General features: G+C 42.1%; 1 protein-coding gene and 1 long non-coding RNA gene across 7 annotated transcripts in view; both read left to right on the plus strand.

Moving 5' to 3' along the window:
* Positions 1-19415, plus strand: part of LOC118361361 (acid-sensing ion channel 1-like) — a 75545-nt gene extending 56130 nt beyond the window's left edge. Inside the window, exons 3-12 of the mRNA XM_035741234.2 lie at positions 13469-13619; positions 13796-13923; positions 14198-14348; positions 14443-14499; positions 14602-14755; positions 14979-15070; positions 15193-15272; positions 15534-15632; positions 17892-18004; positions 18180-19415. Coding sequence (XP_035597127.1) covers positions 13469-13619; positions 13796-13923; positions 14198-14348; positions 14443-14499; positions 14602-14755; positions 14979-15070; positions 15193-15272; positions 15534-15632; positions 17892-17987 — 1008 coding nt within the window. The 3' untranslated portion in view covers positions 17988-18004; positions 18180-19415. The remainder of the gene's footprint in view (positions 1-13468; positions 13620-13795; positions 13924-14197; positions 14349-14442; positions 14500-14601; positions 14756-14978; positions 15071-15192; positions 15273-15533; positions 15633-17891; positions 18005-18179) is intronic.
* LOC127912810 (uncharacterized) lies at positions 6295-7102 on the plus strand. Of its 6 annotated transcripts, none has more exons than XR_008083488.1 (3): positions 6295-6331; positions 6700-6751; positions 7038-7102. It is a non-coding gene; the product is annotated as an uncharacterized LOC127912810 (long non-coding RNA). The 6 variants fall into 6 exon arrangements; XR_008083489.1 differs by lacking the exon at positions 6700-6751 and adding an exon at positions 6778-6881; XR_008083486.1 differs by lacking the exon at positions 6295-6331 and adding an exon at positions 6357-6383.
* Positions 19416-21197: the final 1782 nt, after the last annotated feature.

Consider the following 21197-nt stretch of genomic DNA (forward strand, 5'->3'; position numbering starts at 1 on the left):
CACACAGACATGCCTCCTTTTCTTACTGACAGTTGAATGTACAGTGTTTTAGGATGTTGAAGTAGAAAATGCAGTAGGGAGTTGACATCTTTGTACACCCCTGTGCACTGTAAAAAAAAAAATCTTTGGATGAAAAAAAAACTTTTTAGATGTTTTTTACACCATATTATCCACATCTTTTTTTTTGTGGGGGGTTGTAAGAATAACGATTGCTGGTGACCGTTTATGGATCTCTCTTTTTACTGCCTGAACACAAATGAAAGGAAAGACTTAGTGTGTGGCAGACTTTCATTTAGCCATCTTCCCCGCGGAGGCCTGTGGTTTTACTTCAGTTCACTTGTTCCCGACAGTTGTATGTTTGTTTCGTGACCAAATTTGACAAGCGTCTATTGAGCCGTCACGCTTTTCAGCCGCCATTAACACACTCAGCTTGTCACACAGAGGCACACGTACACATTTGAAATCGCCTAGCCTTGGTATTATGAAGTCCTCCCTCTGGGAAGACCTTCAGTTTAACTTTGTCGTTAGTTCGGTGAGTCAGCAGCCGTCGCCCACACAGTCAATAGCGGAGCAGAGAGCCATGATGACAGAACAGGGTAGGACAGGGGATTGTTATTGTTCCATCCGGACTTGTTATATCTACCTGTGTTTCGGACATGACGGATTAGGGCTCCAAGAGTCTTTGAGCTGCAATCTCTCTCCCTCACAGAAGTCCGTAGTCGAGAGTCTCCCTGTTCTTACTGTTCTCGGTTTGCCCTTCTGTTTGGCCGGGAAAGACAGATGTTAGCTAGACCAGCAGAGACAGGTCCCAGGTTTGGTAAAGACTCCGATCGGAACTATGGCAGTGGAAGCTGTGTCCTTTCCTTTCAATGAATTTGAATAGACGTGCTTTTTGTTTAACGAGCCCCAATTAACAATGCGTAACTTTGCTTCCCCTCTTCCCCCGTTCAATCAAAGTATTTGAAAGGGTTCTGTCTACCCTCTGACAGCGACAGTTCAACAAAGTCCATTTTGTCTGTAAAGTTGGCATGGGAGATGTTACAGATTTTCCAGATGACTTAGAATGCCTGCTGCGTCAACAAGCATATAACAACATTAGCACGACAGGGCTAAAACCACTCTCTGGGACAAAGATGATGGGTACCGACTGGTCACTGGTGCCTGTCGCATGGCTCCGACCGCAGTCTAAATCACGATCGCTCTGCCAGTGCCATGACTGGTTGAGACAGAAGATTAATAACCGAGCTGGTTTACAAAGGCTGTCCTAAGTCTCTGGAACATTCCCTCATAAAAAAATGCTAATGGGTTTGAATTCACCCTGCGGAGGCATCCATTTGCAGATCAGGGAAGGCTGGGGCATATTAGGGCTCCTCCAACAGCTAAGAGTGTGTGGATTAGTGATTTAGGACTTGTTCTCCACTGTCTGGCCTGGAAGGAAGGAAATGCACATTGACGTATGATTAAACACAGGAGAGCGCTAAGTGCTTTCTAATGGTGGGGAATGCACTATGAGTGACTGTCAGTGATTGACTAGGGAGCTCCAAAGATGATAGAATGTACAAACTCTTTAAGATGTGTTTTTAATCATTAGGGTGGTTAAAGAGGATTGATTCCCTTAAGTGAAGTGCCAACAAAGAGAGGAGAAAGTCAAAGGAAAGATGAGCCCAACAACCCCGGAGGAAAACTAAGTGAAACATTTAGACACTGTATTCAAAAAGCAATTGCAACTTTTCTTCTTCTGGTATGCTGGTGTTGACCTGTCAATGTGGCCTGTCATCTTGTAGTCAACAGTGCATTAGGGGAGCCCTCCAAAACCACTGTCAGATCACGTAGGGCAAACTGTAATGTGAAATAGATAGCAATGTGCGTAGACACTGAAACTGCACACCACACACAAATGCACTCATTCGTCAGGAACATGCATTACATTGTAATATATAAAATCTCATTCCTAACTTCAGACAAAACATGTTCATTCATGAATGTATTCATAAAGCACTTGCTGACATCACACACTCATTCATTGATTCATTTATTAATAACGAACATCTGGCACTCTAACCTTACACAGTCGTTAAAAAGTTCAGTGGGAAGGAGGGAGGGTAGCATTAAGGAGAAAGGAGAGGGTCAGTGTTTATGTGGGATAAATAAAGTAGGAAAGAAGTAGGAAAACACATTTCTGGCATATTTTATTTCAGATCATGAAACATGGGATCAATACTGTACATGTTGCGTTTATCGTTTTCAGACCCCTTGACCTTTTCCACATTTTGTTACGTTACAGCCTTATTTTAAAATGGATAAAATAAAAAATGTTCCTCATCAATCTACACATAATACCCCATAATGACAAAGCAAAAACTTTTTTTAGACATTTTTGCAAATGTATTCAAAATAAATACAGAAGTATTCATACCCCCTTTACTCAGTACTTTGTTGAAGCACCTTTGGTAGCAATACAGCCTTGAGTCTTCTTGGGTATGATGCTACAAGCTTGACACACCTGTATTTGGGGAGTTTCTCCCATTTTTCTCTGCAGATCCACTCGAGCACTGTCAGGTTGGATGGGGAGCGTCGCTGCACAGCTATTTTCAGGTCTCTTCAGAGAAGCCACTCCTGCGTTGTCTTGGCTGTGTGCTTAGGGCCGTTGTCCTGTTGCTGTCCTGTTCATAAAGGATCTCTCTGTATCTTGCTCCGTTCATCTTTCCCTCGATCCTGACTAGTCTCCCAGTCCGTGCCTCTGAAAAACATCTCCACAGCATGATGCTGCCACCACCATGCTTCACCGTAGGGATGGTGCCAGGTTTCCTCCAGACGTCACGCTTGGCAATCAGGCTAAAGAGTTCAATCTTGGTTTCGTCAGACCAGAGAATCTTGTTTCTGATGGTCTGAGAGTTCTTTAGGTGCCTTATAGCAAACTCCAAGCGGGCTGTCATGTGCCTTTTTACTGAGGAGTGGCTTCTGTCTGGCCACTCTACTATACAGGCCTAATTAGTGGAGTGTTGCAGAGATGGTTGTCCTTCTGGAAGGTTCTCCCATCTCCACAAAGGAACTCTGGAGCTCTGTCAGAGTGACCATCGGGTTCTTGGTCACCTCCCTGACCAAGGCCCTTCTCCACCGATTGCTCAGTTTGGCCGGGCGGACAGCTTTAGGAAGAGTCTTGGTGGTTCCAAACTTCTTCCATCTAAGAATGATGGCCACTGTGTTCTTGGGGACATTCAATGCTGCAGACATTTGTTGGTACCCTTCCCCAGATATGTGAATTAACAATGACGACACAGTCCTGTCTCAGAGCTCTACAGACACTTCCTTCGACCTCGTGGCTTAGTTTTTGCTTTGCCATGCACTGTCAACTGTTGGACCTTATATAATAGACAGGTGTGTGACTTTCCAAATCATGTCCAAGCAATTGAATTTACCACAGGTGGACTCCAATCAAGTTGTAAAAACATGTCAATGAGGATTAATATAAACAGTCTCATAGCATAGGGTCTGAATACTTATGTAAATAGGATATTTAGCAGTACAAAACCCTCCCTAGACCGGCACAGTAGACAGCACATTCCTCACTAGCTTAATTTACAGGTCAGATGCACAATTAAAGGGGAATTCTAATTCTAAAAATCTACATTTTTTTCTTCCAGCCCCCCAAAAAAAGTATTCTGATGGGATTTAAGCATTGACATGGCCTCAGAGCATTCAGTTTCGCTGTTTCTCTATGAACAACTGTAATTTTTGAGAGTGAAAAACTAGGAAAAATAAAACTGAGAAAAACATAATTTGGGAGAATATAAAACATCATTTTTTGAAAAACAATTACAGATTTTATTGGGGCCCCCTTAGAGTTGAAGGGGAAAGGGATATACGGTGCCTATTTGAATACTAGAAAAGGTTGGAGACCCCCTGCGATAGCCTGTTCTGTTCAGTTTGAGAAGGAAAGTGCAAAGATGTGAAGGAGGACCGGAGGTTAACTTTGATAGCTTGCTACTACTAGGCTATAATTGATTTTATTAAAAACAACATGTTTCTTGCCCATAATGTATTGACCGACCTCACAATAAGCCAGATTCGCATAACTTACAATATGGTGCTGGAACAATCAATCGAAATGGACAGCTCATGGTGCTGAAAGTAGGCAAATTCGAGTAGACATAATTAATTTAAACATATTTATTATAATTAGACTTTACTAACAAAAGAGGGCTTTGTGTTGGAGCCTATTTCTTCCTATTTAAGAAATTAAAGGTAGGCCTACCTGTTTGACAGACAAAATTAGGCTATAGGCTGCTATATCCATAGATTTGTTGGTCAATTCCTCCACCCACCATGCAGTCTTTAAATAGCCTACCTCGTGTAAATAGTGTCATGACTGTCCTGTGAGGATCACAATGGATCAGATCTACTTGGCAATGGCTGACAATAACCAGACCCTCTCCCAGGGGGGGAGGAGGGAACTTCCCGGTTGACAGCTCACACTGGGTTGTAAATTAAGCCAGAGAGAGCTCTCTCTTGCTCTTTAGTATCAATCAAATGAATGTCTTTGTTCACAGACACTTTTGCCCGCCCAACACTCTAACGTCCAAAAAAGTGAATAATTAAAACAATATTCCTAACGCAACGATGTGGGAAATGGTCAGTGAGGAACTATTGTAAAAAAATGGAATATTGCTTTTCATTTTGTAACGTTATTAAAAACTATATGGACCAAATACTGTAACTTGGAAAGGATACCACATATATCTGTGAGGTGTTCATCCAATATGTCATGCATAGGATATGATAAATGATTAACGTATTTTTTGTTAAGATATGAATGTGATTTTAGGAGTCATACGAGATAACTTTTAATCATATCCATTGCACATTAAGTAGCCGCGCCCCGAGTGAGGTCAGAGAGCTTGTCAGCATGATGGAATGCCCCTTTTGACTAAGAGTGCAAAAGGGCTTGGACGAGGAATCAACCTTTAGACCGGGAAACGTGAGGCCAGAGAGCTACACGTTTGAAATGGTTGAAACTTAACCTCAACACGAGGTGAAGAAAATTAACTTACCAGACCAGGACATTGCCCGTCTGCAGCTGCGAGTATAAAGTGTTTCAAACTCTGATTATCCACACGAGATGGAGAAAGGAGACAACTCTCCTCTCAGACAATCACTGGTACGGCTAAGAGGAAGTTCTGAGGAAACATCCCATATAGACCGGACAACTAAGAAGAAGGACATTGTGATCATTGGTGGACAATCAGAGCATGTACAAGTCACCCACAGGAAAGGCCCACCAAACCCTTTCCAAGAAGGCTTGGTTCCGACAGAGGAATGAACAAAGGCATTACACATGTAAATACATGAATGATTTCCTACTCCAAACGGGCGGCGGTTAGTGAGAAAACTATATGATTAACATTACTGTGAGAATCGTTCTGAAATGTCTCGACGATAAGTGTGCCCCTCCTCCATCTATGTTGTAACAAGCCGTCATATCTTGTCAGTCCGCTAGGGACCTTTGTCTCATGTAAGTGTGTGTATTCTGTGTTATTATTTAGTTAGCTAGTAAATAAATGATTAATCCAATTTGTGTAGTTCTGAATAATGCGCAAGGCTGTGGTTTTTGCAGATCCAAGAAGGTTACGATTGTTCAGAATGAGCATTTGACAAGATGTAATGATTTATAAGATGACTGTTTATCGATGAAATTAGGTAAAGACCTCATAGAGTTGAATTCTCTTGACAACTTATTCCGTGGCGCCCCAAATCCTAATGAGTTAATTGCTACATGATTAATTAATCAGGTAACAATTAAACATAGTTAGGGGATTAAATAACAGTCATCAGATTCATTAAAGTAAAGTCACAACAATAGCGTGCCAGTGAATGGCTGTTAAGTTCAAATCAAGACTGGAATTGAGGGGGTATGAGAGGGTATGCCATAGACCTACCTTTTAGTAAAGAAAATGGCAAAAAGCACAGGCTTAAGCCTTGTTAGCTTAACATGTTGAAGAAAATAAAACGGATCCGATTATATAAAGTGATCTAGAACTGCACTTTGGTCCGCAATGCTTTATGCTAGAAATTGTTTTGTTTCTTTGACATTCAGAGGCTGACTTTGCATGGGAAGTAATCTAATTCTGCCACTATCAATTGATTAAGCTATTCACTTTCCGTACAATAGAAGATGTTTAAACTCAGACAGCTTTTAGCGAAACACTTGTGACCTTGTCTCGTTGGGTTAAGCCACAGAGGAAGAGTAGCCAACAGTTAAGCTTACATTTTTCTGTGTCGGTAGGCCCACTGTCTGGGGTGGAAAGGTAGGCCTACTGTCTGGGGTGGAAAGGTAGGCCTACTGTCTGTGGTGGAAAGGTAGGCCTACTGTCTGGGGTGGAAAGGTAGGCCTACTGTCTGGGGTAGAAAGGTAGGCCTACTGTCTGGGGTGGAAAGGTAGTCCTACTGTCTGGGGTGTAAAGGTAGACCTACTGTCTGGGGTGGAAAGGTAGGCCTACTGTCTGGGGTGGAAAGGTAGGCCTACTGTCTGGGGTAGAAAGGTAGGCCTACTGTCTGGGGTGGAAAGGTAGGACCTACTGTTCTGGGGTGGAAAGGTAGGCCTACTGTCTGGGGTAGAAAGGTAGGCCTACTGTTCTGGGGTGGAAAGGTAGGCCTACTGTTCTGGGGTGGAAAGGTAGGCCTACTGTCTGGGGTAGAAAGGTAGGCCTACTGTCTGGGGTGGAAAGGTAGGCCTACTGTCTGGGGTGGAAAGGTAGGCCTACTGTCTGGGGTAGAAAGGTAGGCCTACTGTCTGGGGTGGAAAGGTAGGCCTACTGTCTGGGGTGGAAAGGTAGGCCTACTGTCTGGGGTGGAAAGGTAGGCCTACTGTCTGGGGTGGAAAGGTAGGCCTACTGTCTGGGGTAGAAAGGTAGGCCTACTGTCTGGGGTAGAAAGGTAGGACTACTGTCTGGGGTAGAAAGGTACGCCTACTGTCTGGGGTGGAAAGGGAGACCGACTGTCTGGGGTAGAAAGGTAGGCATACTGTCTGGGGTAGAAAGGTAGGCCTACTGTCTGGGGTGGAAAGGTAGGCCTACTGTCTGGGGTGGAAAGGTAGGCCTACTGTCTGGGGTAGAAAGGTAGGCCTACTGTCTGGGGTAGAAAGGTAGGCCTACTGTCTGGGGTAGAAAGGTAGGCCTACTGTCTGGGGTGGAAAGGTAGGCCTACTGTCTGGGGTAGAAAGGTAGGCCTACTGTCTGGGGTGGAAAGGTAGGCCTACTGTCTGGGGTAGAAAGGTAGGCCTACTGTCTGGGGTGGAAAGGTAGGCCTAACTTTTGAACGTACCGTGCTTCAGATTCATGATGACGTCTCAGTTTTAATTATTTACAAACAGGGACAGTTTAGTTGAAAACAAGACGCACTGATTTGGCATTGGAGAAATATGATAAGGTGAACGCACAGGCCTATCAAGGGTTTAGGTAAATAAGATTTTGCTGAAGGAAGGGCCATCCATTTTCATTTCAGAGAGTTCCGATTTTCTACATGAAACCCTTATTATAAATAACGTTCACTCCCTTACTCCAATGTCTCTTGACCTGTGCATCTATGTTATAAACTTTCATTTGTAGGCTAGGTTGTAGCAACCTAACCTATGGGTATAGGTCCAGTATCATGTAGTAGCCTAAACCTATCTATGTTACATTGAGCAGGGCGAATGGAATATGAATGACTGTAATAGAAATAAGGCCGTGCTCATCATTTTATTTGACAAAAATTGTCCTCCCTAATCTTAAACAGCCCCGACCACCACTGGTGTGTGTGTGCGTGTGTGTGTGTTGAAAGATGGCACGGCTGAGCCATTTAACTGCCCTTTAGCATGGCACAAATTCAGTCGTCAATCAGTGGGTGTGTTTGTCAGCCCTCTCTCTCTAATCGCAGATGTGTCCTGTTGTACCATAACGCCGAGCAATGGTCGGCTCCCAGCTTCGCACAGTGAGAATGGAGCTCTCTCGTTACTTCCTTTTATCTCTATACCTCGCTTTCTGTCTCGTTCTTTCCCTCGTTCCCTCTCTCACATGTTTTTTCTCCCGTCCTCTCTCTCTCTCTCTCTTCATAAATAGGCTGTGACTCAAATCGCACGCCTCAAGTTACTGTATAGTTACTTATTTAAAGACAGTGTCAGAAAGACAAATGACTTATAACTTACAGACGACATGAACATATTTCCATGCGTTCCCTTACTGCCCTTTCTGTGCCCTGCAATCGCCGGGTGTGTGTGCGCGTTCTTTACTCGTTGAGCTTCTCATAGCATTGCTTCAGTCCTCCATCCGGGGGCCCGAGCATGACTTCTGACATGCTGCGACAGCTTCTCTCTTAAGCCATCATAACAGCTCACGAGTTCATACAGCAACCATACCATTCTCTGCGATACTTTCGGAGTGTTGTCTGTTCCCTGGACCAGAAGGCAGCTTCTTCGCAGGCATGTTTGGTCTCCATGGTAACAGCAGGTCTATTTTTATTTTTTATTTAACCTTTAATTTAACAGGGAGTCATGCTGAGTCCAAAGTCTCTTTCACAGATGAGCCCTGTATATACACATAAATACACACTACACACATCAACATACAAAACAGTACACAAAACTTTGCACTCTTTCCATGACAGACTGACCAGGTGACGCCAGATGAAAGCTATGATCCCTCAATCAGTGTGGAGGAAGATGAAGGGACAGGTTAAAGAAAGATTGTTTAAGCCTTGAGACATGGATTGTGTATGTGTGCCATTCCGAGGGTGAAGGGGCAAGACAATACAAGTCAATATTAGGAAGTTGTTCCTAATGTTTGGTATACTCAGTGTACATATCAATATACACACCAATATTCACATCAATACACGACAACCAAAACACAAATCATAGAAAACAAAACACACTATTCAGTAAAAAGCAGATTAACCTAACTCGGTGGAGATCAAAGAGATATCCAGAGTTAGCCAACCTTGAGACCAGGTCTGATATCTTGCACATTTTTTATTTATTTTTGATGTCTGTAAGTCAACAATGAAGTTTATTTATTTTTTTTATTTTACCTTTATTTAACCAGGCAAGTCAGTTAAGAACACATTCTTATTTTCAATGACGGCCTGGGAACAGTGGGTTAACTGCCTGTTCAGGGGCAGAACGACCTTGTCAGCTCAGGGGTTTGAACGCGCAACCTTCTGGTTACTAGTCCAATGCTCTAACCACTAGGCTACGCTGCCACCCCAAGTAAGGTACAGCGTTTTTGAAGGAATGTTTTAGAAGCAAAAAGCATTCAGTGCATCGATCTACCAGACATCAAAGAGGGTCAGCCTACTTTCTGATACAGAATGCAGTGCTGGCTTTTTTTCAATACAGATACCCAGATATTTATAAGCGGGGACACGATCAATAAAGGCACCATCCAATGTACACTGAACAAAAAATAAACGCAACATGTAAAGTGTTGGTCCTGTGTTTCATGAGCTGAAATGAAAGATCACAGGAATTGTCCATACGCACAAAAATATTATCTCTATCAAATGTTGTGCACAAACTTGTCTACATCCCTGTTAGGGAGCATTTTCCCTTTGTCAAGATAATCCATCCGCCTGACAAGGGTGGCATATCAAGCATATTATTAAAGAACATGATCATTACACAGGTGCTTGGGTGTCATGTTCTGACCTTAGTTCCTTTGTTTTTGCCTTTGTTTTAGTATGGTCAGGGCGTGAGTTCGGGTGGGCAGTCTATGTTCTTTTTTCTGTGATTTGGGATTTCTGTGTTTGGCCTGGTATGGTTCTCAATCAGAGGCAGCTGTCAATCGTTGTCCCTGATTGAGAACCATACTTAAGTAGCCCGTTTTCACCCTTGAGTTGTGGGTGATTGATTTCTGTTGCGTGTTTGTATCTGCACCAGACAGAACTCGTTCGTTCACTTTGTTGTTTTTGTTCAGTGTTCATTTACATTATTAAAAAGATGGACACTTACCACACTGCGCATTGGTCCTCACCTTCTTCTACCAACAATGGCCTTTACATTGGGACAGTAAAAGGCCATTCAAATGTGCAGTTTTGTCACACAACACAATGCCACAAATGTCTCAAGTTTTGAGGGGGTGTGCAATTGGCATGCTGACTGCAGGAATGTTCACCAGAGCTCTTTCCAGAGAATTTAATTATAATTTCTCTACCATAAGCCGCCTCGGATGTTGTTTTAGAGAATTTGGCAGTACGTCCAACTGGCCTTATAACCGCAGATCACGTGTAACCACGCCAGCCCAGGACCTCCACATCTGGCTTCTTCACCTGTGGAATGGTCTGAGACAAGCCAACCAGACAGCTGATGAAACTGTGGGTTTGCACAACCAAATAATTTCTGCACAAACTGTCAGAAACCATCTCAGGGAAGCTAATCTGCTTGCTTGTCATCCCCACCAGAGTCTTGACCTTGCTGCAGTGGACAAATGCTCACCTTCGATGGCCACTGACACCCTGGAAAAGTGTGCTCTTCACGGATGAATCCCAGTTTCAACTGTACTGGGCAGATGACAGTGTGTATGGCGTCGTGTGGGCAAGCAGTTTGCTGATGTCAACATTGTGAACAGATTGCCCCATAATGGCGGTGGGGTTATGGTATGGGCAGGCATGAGCTACAAACAATGGACACAATTGCATTTTATCGATGGCAATTTGATTGCACCGAGATGCCGTAATAATGATATTGCACAGCCCCATGTCGCAAGGATCTGTACACAATTCCTGGAAGCTGAAAATGTCACAGTTCTTCCATGGCCTGCATAATCACCAGACATGTCACCCATTGAGCATGTGTGGGATGCTCTGGATTGACCTGTACGACAGCGTGTTCCAGTTCCCGCCAATATCCATCAACTTTGCACAGTTATTGAAGAGAAGTGGGACAACATTCAACAGGCCACAGTCAATAGCCTGACCAACTCTATGCGAAGGAGATGTGTCGTGCTACATGAGGCAAATGGTGGTCACACCAGATACTGACTCATTTTCTGATCCACACCCATACTTTTTTTTTAGGTATCTGTGACCAACAGATGCATATGTATTCCCAGTCATGTGAAATGAATAGATTAGGGCCTAATGAATTTATTTCAATTGACTGATTTCCTTATATGAACTGTAACTTGTTGCATGTTGTGTTTATAATTTGCTCAGTGTACATATGCATAAATTATACATCATACATTTTTACATGATTTGGAGAATATATACTTGGCTTGACCTGCATTAAGTACCAATTTCAGTTCAACAAAGGCTCCCTTCTATCCCTTCTATCAAGTAATTTCAAAACAATGGCACGTGGTTCATACCATTTGCACACAATGTTCGAATCAACAGTATCGAAAAGTCAATCAAAAGGGCAGCATAGTGCTTTCTCCTATCCATGACCTTTATCACATCCTTTAACACCAGGGCGCAGCAGAGATGATTATATGACCCTGCCTGAAACCACTGGTGAACACTTCGAAGACATTGCTAGGAAGGATCTAAGCTAAAAGTTGATTAATGGTTTGAACAGTTTTGCCTGGCAAGACAATTTTGAGATCGGACGATAATTATTTAGGTCGGAAGGATCACAACCTTTGTGGAGCGGGAGCACATGGTCCGCCTTCCAAACCCTGGGATTAGCACCAGAGATAATCACGAGTAGGAAGTTGTTGAAATGAAAACAAAGATTCTGTCTTTGTTCCTTTTTTATGTCTCTATTTTGGTTTGGTCAGGGTGTGAGTTGGGGTGGGCATTCTATGTTTTGTTCTGTGTGTTGTATTTCTATGTGTTTGGCCTGGTATGGTTCCCAATCAGAGGCAGCTGTCAATCATTGTCTCTGATTGAGAACCATACTTCGGTAGCCTGTTCCCACCTGTGTTTGTGGGTAGTTGTTTTCTGTTTTTGTATTCTGTACCAGACAGAACTGTTTTGGTTTCGTTCATTCTCTTTTGTTGTTTTTCCATTCAGTGTTCAATTCATAATAAAAGATGAACATGTACCACGCTGCACCTTGGTCCTCACGTTCTTCCTCACCTTCAACCCACGACAGCCGTTACAGATTCACTGATCTTCCATCGAGCCAACTGGAGGCTGCAAGGGAAGAGCAGTTGACTGATTGACCAGGGTCAATATATTTTTTTATTTAACTAGGCAAGTCAGTTAAGAACTATTCTTATTTACAATGTTGGCCTACCGAGGAATAGTGGGTTAGCTGCCTAGTTCAGGGGCAGAACGACAGATTTTTACCTTGTCAGCTCGGGGATTCAATCCAGCAACCTTTCGGTTACTGGCTCAACACTCTAACCACTAGGCTATCTGCCGCCCCATTAAACCACCATTTAAAAAAAAACATTATTTTTTTAAATGTAAAAATAAAAGCCTTCAGAGATAAAATCCTGATTTAAAAGCATTACTTATCAGATGTTTCTCGGGCATGATGCCAGAGTCTGGTACAACATGCTGAGGCAGGGAAGGAGATGAATTTCCAAGCTTCAGTGCATGAACTGTTTTCCGACATGTAGACAGATCACCAGCAGAGTCTGAGTTAGAACTCAGAAAGTAGCTTGATTTAGCTTTCTTAATTGAGGAAGTACATCTACTTCTCAATTGCCTGAAACAATGCACAATCAGCTGCCAAGTCAGTTCTTCTGGAGTCAGTTCTTGTAGGCTCGGCCCAGGCCTGATTCCTCGTCATAACGAGATCTGAAGGTTCTATAGAGAACCAAGAATTTGTTCTATTTCTAACTCTAAGGCGTTCAAAGGGGGCGTGTTTGCCTGCCGGAGATATACAAATATATGAGACAAGTTCTAGAGCCAATTCAGGGTCAGACATGCAGCTGATAGAGCTATACATATGATGAACAAAACACCTGGGGGGAATTTTCAAAAAACACGTATCTTCATAATGTTTTTCTGTTTATTATCTCCAGTCCATGCAAAGGGACAGTGATCACTGATGTCCTTATCAAAGACACCAGTCAACAAGTGCTTGTGAGCGCTATTTGTCAACATTAGGTCAATCGGCGAGGAGTTTGCTAGGTTTCTTACATGAATCCGTGTAGGTTTGGAGATTAGTTGAGTCAGGTTAAAGTCGAGACAAATATTCTTCAAATGATCAGAGCCCGGGGTAAACCGATCCAGGTTAAAATCTCCTAAAATAACTACTTCAGGTGACAGAAAAGGTTTTAAATATTCAGAAATAGTATCAACAGCATCCTATTATAGCTGCTATAGCACAGAGGTTGTGAGGGAATGTTAAATCCCTGGCCTTTTAGTCTCCATCAGCCCCAAACCCAAAGGAATACCCTCATCACCCGTGGCACTGTGGTATCTAATGTAGATTAACACTGACCCCCAGTGGCAAGTTACATCTACTATGGCTCTGCTATTGTGATGGACATCTGGTCTTGCTATCTCATTCATATTTCATATTTTTCATCTTTCTCCTCAGGTGTTCACTCGCTATGGGAAGTGTTACACGTTCAACGCGGGGGGTGAGGACCGCACCCCTCTCATAACTACCAAGGGAGGGATGGGTAACGGGCTGGAGCTCATGCTGGACATTCAGCAGGATGAGTACATCCCTGTGTGGGGAGAGACGGGTGAGGACAAAAGTGTGTGTGTGTGTGGTTTAATTCCAGTTCATTATGCAGCTCACATGTGTGTTGCTCTATCAAACAGACTACTCTAGCTGCTCGCTGGAGCCAGTGGGTTCATTAGTTAAATAAAACATGCATGGATGGTGCAGTGACCCCTGCCTCTGTTCCCCTCCCCACAGATGAGACCACGTTTGAGGCTGGGATCAAAGTTCAGATCCACAGTCAGGAGGAGCCTTCCTTTATCGACCAGCTGGGCTTCGGGGTGGCACCTGGGTTCCAGACCTTTGTTTCCTGCCAGGAACAACGGGTAGGGACGTTACCCTTATTTGTAAAACATTATTTCAACAGAGAAGTCATAATTTTACAATATGCCATCAGCACCACCTGTGTAACTGTTGTGGTGTTAAACACCTATGCAATTGTAGTTGTAGCTTATGTGTGTGTGTGTGTGTGTGTGTGTGTGTGTGTGTGTGTGTGTGTGTGTGTGTGTGTGTGTGTGTGTGTGTGTGTGTGTGTGTGTGTGTGTGTGTGTGTGTGTGTGTGTGTGTGTGTGTGTGTGTGTGCGTGTGTGTGTGTTCTAGCTGATATATTTGCCCCCACCCTGGGGGGACTGTAAGGTGACACGGATAGACTCAGAATTCTTTGAGTCCTACAGCATCACCGCCTGCCGTATCGACTGTGAGACGCGCTACCTGGTAGAGAACTGTAACTGTCGCATGGTACATATGCCTGGTAGGTGAACCCTCGCATCCAGCCTTTTACCTAGTCTGGACTTTTTACATTTTCAAGTTCAACTTATATTGATTGATTATCTCTCTGTGTGCAGGAGATGCCCCATACTGCACCCCTGAGCTGTACAAAGAGTGTGCTGATCCAGCTCTTGGTAAGGAATAGATCCCGACTGTTGTTTCTAAGACCATAGCAACTCTATGTTGGTCCCTATATCACTATCACAATGCTGCGGCCTTTCTCTTTGGCCCCCCAGACTTCCTGGTGGAGAGAGACAACGATTTTTGTGTGTGTGAGACACCGTGCAACATGACCAGATACAGCAAAGAGCTGTCCTTCGTCAAGATCCCCAGCAAGGCCTCTGCCAAGTATCTGGCCAAGAAATACAACAAGTCAGAGCAATACATAGCGTGAGTATTATGTTCCAAACACCAGGTAAAAAACTTTACAGTGATTATGGAGTACCAGGCAAGAAATGGAAAATGCATTCGCTTCAGGCTTTGGCCCTTGCATCTTTTACCCTTCAGTTCCATTTCCAATACGCAGCAACGAAATAATGATTTTCTCTATCAGAACCTTCATATGTGAACTGTTTGCTGTTTAGATCTTGAATATGGTCTCTTCCTGTAACAGTGACAATATCCTGGTTCTGGACATCTTCTTTGAGGCTCTAAACTATGAGATGATCGAACAGAAGAAAGCCTATGAAGTAGCAGGACTTTTAGGTATTTCAATGATGACGAGCAAAAAACATGGATTCTCTTTTAAAGGATACTTTGTTGGAAATGTGTATCTTTTGGAGAAGTTTATTATCTTTGATCATTTTGTCCTTCTCTGTTCCTCCCAGGTGATATTGGTGGTCAGATGGGTCTTTTCATTGGAGCCAGTCTCCTTACTATTCTGGAGCTGTTTGACTACATCTATGAGGTAATCTTTTAATTCTTTCTAGTACTCTCTACAGTGACAGAACTCAGCCACATTTCCGTCATGCTTTCTGCCTGACTCCATTATTTTAAGCTCTTAGAAAAGCAGAATGAAACATTTATGCTTGCTACACATAACTCTCAAAGAGAGAGAGGCACACACACAGGAATGACTCCAGAAATGTCCACCTTTTCTCTTACCAGTCTTTGTCTCAAATCGAGAGCATCACTGACCTTTGCAAGGGGTATCTATGTTTCCTTGCAGGTGATAAAGTACAAGCTCTGTCGAAGCTCAGAGAAGAAACACAAACACAGCAACAACGACCAGGGAGCTGTTCTGAGCCTGGACGATGTGAAATGTCACGTCAGTAACTTTCACTAAGCATTTGCAGCTCTCGGAAGAAGGCAGCCATATTGCTTCGTGTCTAAACATCTCAATTAAGAATTTCATATGCATGAAGCCAGGTTGTTTTTGTAAAAGAAAATGTGTTCTAAATTAACGTACCTGGTGAGGTTCATGAATGTGTGTGTGGGGATATTCCTAGTTTTACCTTGCACACAGTAGGATACAAAGACAACCAATCCAGTGGATCACATGCATCCCTTAGATTACATTGGCTAATGCAAATTGCTTTGCAACAGAGCAATGGAATACCAAATCAAAGATCCAAATATAGAAAAGTATTATCTCCAAAAGTTGAAGTTGATATTTTTTTTCTGAGCAACAGTATAGTTGAAATGGATATCAATGGAGTTTGTGGTGTTGTGTATCAGCTTGAGAAACATGTCCTCACCCCATCAATTTCCATCAAGTTGTCTCATCTATATTTTTTGAAAAATCTTAAAATCTTAGTGTCTCATTTAAAAGGGTGCTTTCTAAAAACGTTTAAAGCATATCTACAAAAGGATACACTTTTAAATGTTAAATGCATGACTATGTTGTCCCTTAACTCTGCTTTTCTCACTAGGTGTCTTTCATGAGTTCACAGAGTAGGTAGCATAAACACAACCACATGTAACATATGGATTTTCCTTCAAATATGTATCAAAAGTCCAAATGCACTCATGACTACTGGTTTCAATGACATTTTCGGCCAACTTACAAACAAATACTTTATGAAATTATTGTTACAAATCAAGTGTAATGTTGCTAGCCAACTAGCCTATTCATGGTATCAGTACTAGCCTGCTAATGTTAGCCCTACCAGCCTGCTAACGTCATGTTAGCACTGAATGAGTCAGACAGTTGCTATCAACACCTAGCTTACTGCTACATTAAAGTAAACCAACGTTTTGAAAATACACAACGCCACCTAACCAGTTATCAAAATAATGGTAGCTATACAGTATGAAGTTATCTTAGCCACCCAGGTAACGATAGCTATTTATCACACTAGCTATTAGCCCAGCCAGCCTAGCCAACCACCAAAAACACATCACCACTATAACCGCAGATCAAAAGGAAAGAAAGAGTAGAGACTTACAGATTCATGACTGGGGCCCATCCGATAGTAACACTTTTAAAAGAGTACAGGCGGAGTTAGCTATCAAAGCAAGGGGGAGCCGGGCGCTTCACCAGGGAGGAAGAGTCAGGAGAATCCAATTGCTATATAGTGAGAAAAATCCAAAATAGATAGATTACAGATGTCAGTCAGCTAGTGGGCTAGCACAAAGCCAAGGTGGAAAAAGTTACAAAATTCCTGTAGCCAGTGAACATGCTGAAAAGTTGACAAAACAAAAAGGAGAACAAATGCGGTACTACACAATTAGAGCAAGCAGGTATGATTTTCTCTTTCTTTTTGAGCCCACAGCAAGAAGGCACCATGACACAGTCACAAAGTCCATGGAGAGCATCATGATGCAGCATGGCCGCACGTGCCCCATCTGTTCATTGTTTACATCACACTTCCTTCTGATTGGTGGATTGTAGCTCACCACCATCAACACTTGGTCTGGAATGTAATTACATGCTAGCATGGCTAATGGCTAACGATAGCCAGCTTGAGCTAGCTACCGAGCTAGCATACAAACTCGGTAGCACAGAGTAGATTATCCATATTACAGTGAGAAATAGTGCATGGTGAGTAGTTTAGAAAATATCCGTAAATACGTTTATAAACATGTAATAACCCAAATATATAACTATGTTTGTACTTATAGGTAACCAGATCGTGATTACAACTAAGTTACTTAAGCAATAAGGCCTGAGGAGGTGTGGTATATGGCCAATATACCACGGCGAAGGGCTGTTCTTAACCACGACGCAACGCGGATTGCCTGGACACAGCCATTAGCCGTGGTATATTGGCCATATATCACAACCATCGAGGTGCCTAATTGCTATTATAAACGGGTTACCTACATAATTAGAGCAGTAAAAATAAATGTTTTGTCATACCTGTGGTATACGGTCTGATATACCACAGCTATCAGACAATCAGCATTCAGGGCTTGAACCACCCAGTTTACAATAAGTCTTTGATTACAATGTGTTGTTACATTGGTGAGTAAGAACTCATGCTTCCTACCCTTTAAGTTTAACTTGTCTTTTTGTTTTGTTATTGGCTCATACTCCCACTCTTTTTTTTGTCACCAACTATCCATTTCACATTATCCACCCCAGTCTCTCCGTGACAATTCCCATCCACCACCTCCATACTCTGCCAATATGCTACCTTATCACACAGAGCGGAGCAACTCAGAGGACTTCACCTGCTGAGCCAATTAGAACACAAGGTGGTCCTTCTGTAGCTCAGTTGGTAGAGCATGGCGCTTGTAACGCCAGGGTAGTGGGTTCGATCCCCGGGACCACCCATACGTAGAATGTATGCACACATGACTGTAAGTCGCTTTGGATAAAAGCGTCTGCTAAATGGCATATATTATATTATTATATTATTTATATTACAAGGTAGTAAGGAAGTGGAGCATTTCAGTTTCATTCAGAAGTAGACAGATGTCAGAGTATAAAGCTTATTTGTACAGAATCTTGATGATGGGTAATGCGTAACACTTCAATAGCACTTAGATCTCCACTGGTGCAAGATTAGTGATAGCCACGTATAGCTTGCTTGATGATAATTACTGCAGCCCACAACGTCATTGAAACTTGCTATTTCATCCCATGTATACGGAGCAAATATTTAGTCTAAACATGTAACAATTTCAACAATTTTAATGAGTTACAGTTCATATAAGGAAATCAGTCAATTGAAATAAATTCATTAGGCCCTAATCTATGAATTTCACATGACTGAGCAGGGTAGCAGCCATGGGTGGGCCTGGGAGGGCATAGGCCACCCACTTGGGAGCCAGACCCAGCCAATCAGAATACCGAAATACTCCTCAGTTTCATCAGCTGTCTGGGTGACTGGTGTCAGATCATCCTGCAGGTAAAGAAGCCGGATGTGGAGGTCCTGGTGTGGTTGCACGTTGTCTGTGGTTGTGAAGCCGGTTGGTCGTACTGCCAAATTCTCTAAAACAACGTTGGAGGCAGCTTATGGTTGAGAAATGAACATTCAATTCTCTGGAAACAGCTCTGAGGGACTTTCCTGCACTCAGCATGACAATTGCATGCTCCCTCAAAACTTGAGACGTCTGAGGCATTGTGTTCTGTGAAAAACTGCACATTTTAGGGGCCTTTTATCGTCTGCAGCACAAGGTGAACCTCTGTAATAATCATGCTTGCTTAATCTGCTTCTTGATATGCCACACCGGTCAGGCGGATGGATAATATTGGCAAATAAGAAATGCTCAATAAAAAGAATGTAAACAAATTGTGCACAAAATTTTTCTGCATATGGAAAATTTCTGGGATTTTTTATTTCAGCTCATGAAACATGGGACCAACAATTTACATGTTGCGTTATAGTTTTGTTCAGTACAAAATAGAATTATTCTTGTATTGTCTTCTGAGAATGTCATTTTACTCGGGCTACATGTAGATATAGAAACCAGGACTAAGGGATTTTGGCTTTGGTTGTGTGATAGTGGGAAATGTCCTCTGATCAACTTGCAGATATTGGTTGAATGTGTGATGAGATCTTCAGGGCTCACCACTGGGTTGCATGTATGTCATCATAAACTGTGTGTTATCTGTAAGCAGTATATTGGCATGTTTGTCCATGTTACATCTGTTGTCTGTTTATGTGTGTGTGTGTGTGTGGGTGGGGTGGGGGGGGGTGCATGCTTTTTTTGAGTGTGTCTATTTGTGTTTTGAATGTACGTGTGTGTGATACTTCAAAAGTAATACACTTTCTCAAGTTGATGAATAACAGTCATGAAATTGGCCCGTTTTCTAATTTACTCCCTCTGTCCAATGGGTCAAGTTGACACAATTCAATGAAGTTGCATTTTCATAATGTATTATAGTGTAAAAACCAATACATTTTTACATTGAAAAGATTGTTCACCATTTTCTAAGAAATAAAAGTCCAAATGGTGCTTTCCTTGTTAATAGTTTTAGAGCTAAACGAATAGACTAGATCGAACTATGATGACAGATGTCAAACCACCTCTTTGACAATGGTAGTATTGCCTGATTCCCCAATGTTAAACAATTGGACCACTGTTACTACAATATATTTTATTATGAACCATTGGAGGTAGTTAGGAACACCTACGAATGAGGAAGCCAATCTCTTATTTTACATTTACATTTAAGTCATTTAGCAGACGCTCTTATCCAGAGCGACTTACTCAAAGGAAAATGGGAGTTATATGATAGTGTGTAACTGTGTAGTGTTATTCTCAAGCACAACAGTATCATCAACATGTAAATTGAATGTAAATAAAATGCTGCAAGTAAGGAATATGGATAATGTTCTGATCGTGATTACAGAGTCTTGCCTATTGTTGTTGATGTAATTAATGTAGCTACAGTATGTGTATGTGATCTTACCTTTGTTTTTCTATTAATACTACGCCTACCAGTTTACATGTTTTCAAATGTTTTATTTATCTCAAAAGCAACAATAAAGTATAATGACATTTCAATTCAGTGGAATTTGGCTGCATTTTTGGCAAGATCTGAAGACAGTCTTTATTTATTTTTTTACGATGGCCCAAACTCCTTTACAAAGGCTTCATATCCATGCCAGCTATACCTTTCCTGTACTACAAAGAAACAGAAAAAGCACGTACAATACTTCCCAGAACTTAATCTTAAAAGGAATTACCATACAAAAATATTTGTTCACAACATGGGGTAAAGGTAAAGGAAGTTTTCAATCAGGGTCTATGTAAACCATGTCTGAATAGGCACTTTCTGTGTAAAAAAAACCTGAAAACTTCCTCTATTTGACCATATTGTCAAATCTAAACTGCTGAATATATTATTCTATTGGAATGTCTGTGTTTCCTTGTGACCAGTTCCTCCCCCCAAGAAGGTCCCATTTTGTTACAACACTTCAATGGTGTCTCACACAAGACTCCCTCCTTCTGCCAGTTAGTGTTGATTAAGAGATTATGGTCTGTGAAATGTACAATTGAGACAATGAACAATACCCATCTGAGGACACCAGAGGAGATTAATGTTGCATGCACAACTTCTGCAGTATTGGGAGGATAGTTAAAGATGGCTAAAAGACAAATGGGCAGGGTAGTAAAAATGTAATTGAAGGAGAGATGCATCATTGCCTGAGGGAAAGGTGTAACAAAGTAAATAGTTTGCCCTCTCCTTTTAAATCTGCTGAGTAGCAGATATGAAATCATTTGAATTGTGATCATTGGAATGTTGAGTATGCCAGCCCTGCTAAACTAATCTGTTTAACAAAGGCTGATTTTTATTCAAGGTGTATATATCCAAGGTCATCCAAGGTTATGATGCAAGTCTCAGCTTTGATTTAATAGATTCTCATTGAGAATAATGAAGAGCTTTATGTCCGTCACAGTTGTGTTTTCTCCAGATGGTGATGTTTGTACTTCATGA

This window comes from Oncorhynchus keta, chromosome 28 (genome assembly GCF_023373465.1).
Source record: "Oncorhynchus keta strain PuntledgeMale-10-30-2019 chromosome 28, Oket_V2, whole genome shotgun sequence".
Taxonomy (NCBI): domain Eukaryota; kingdom Metazoa; phylum Chordata; class Actinopteri; order Salmoniformes; family Salmonidae; genus Oncorhynchus; species Oncorhynchus keta.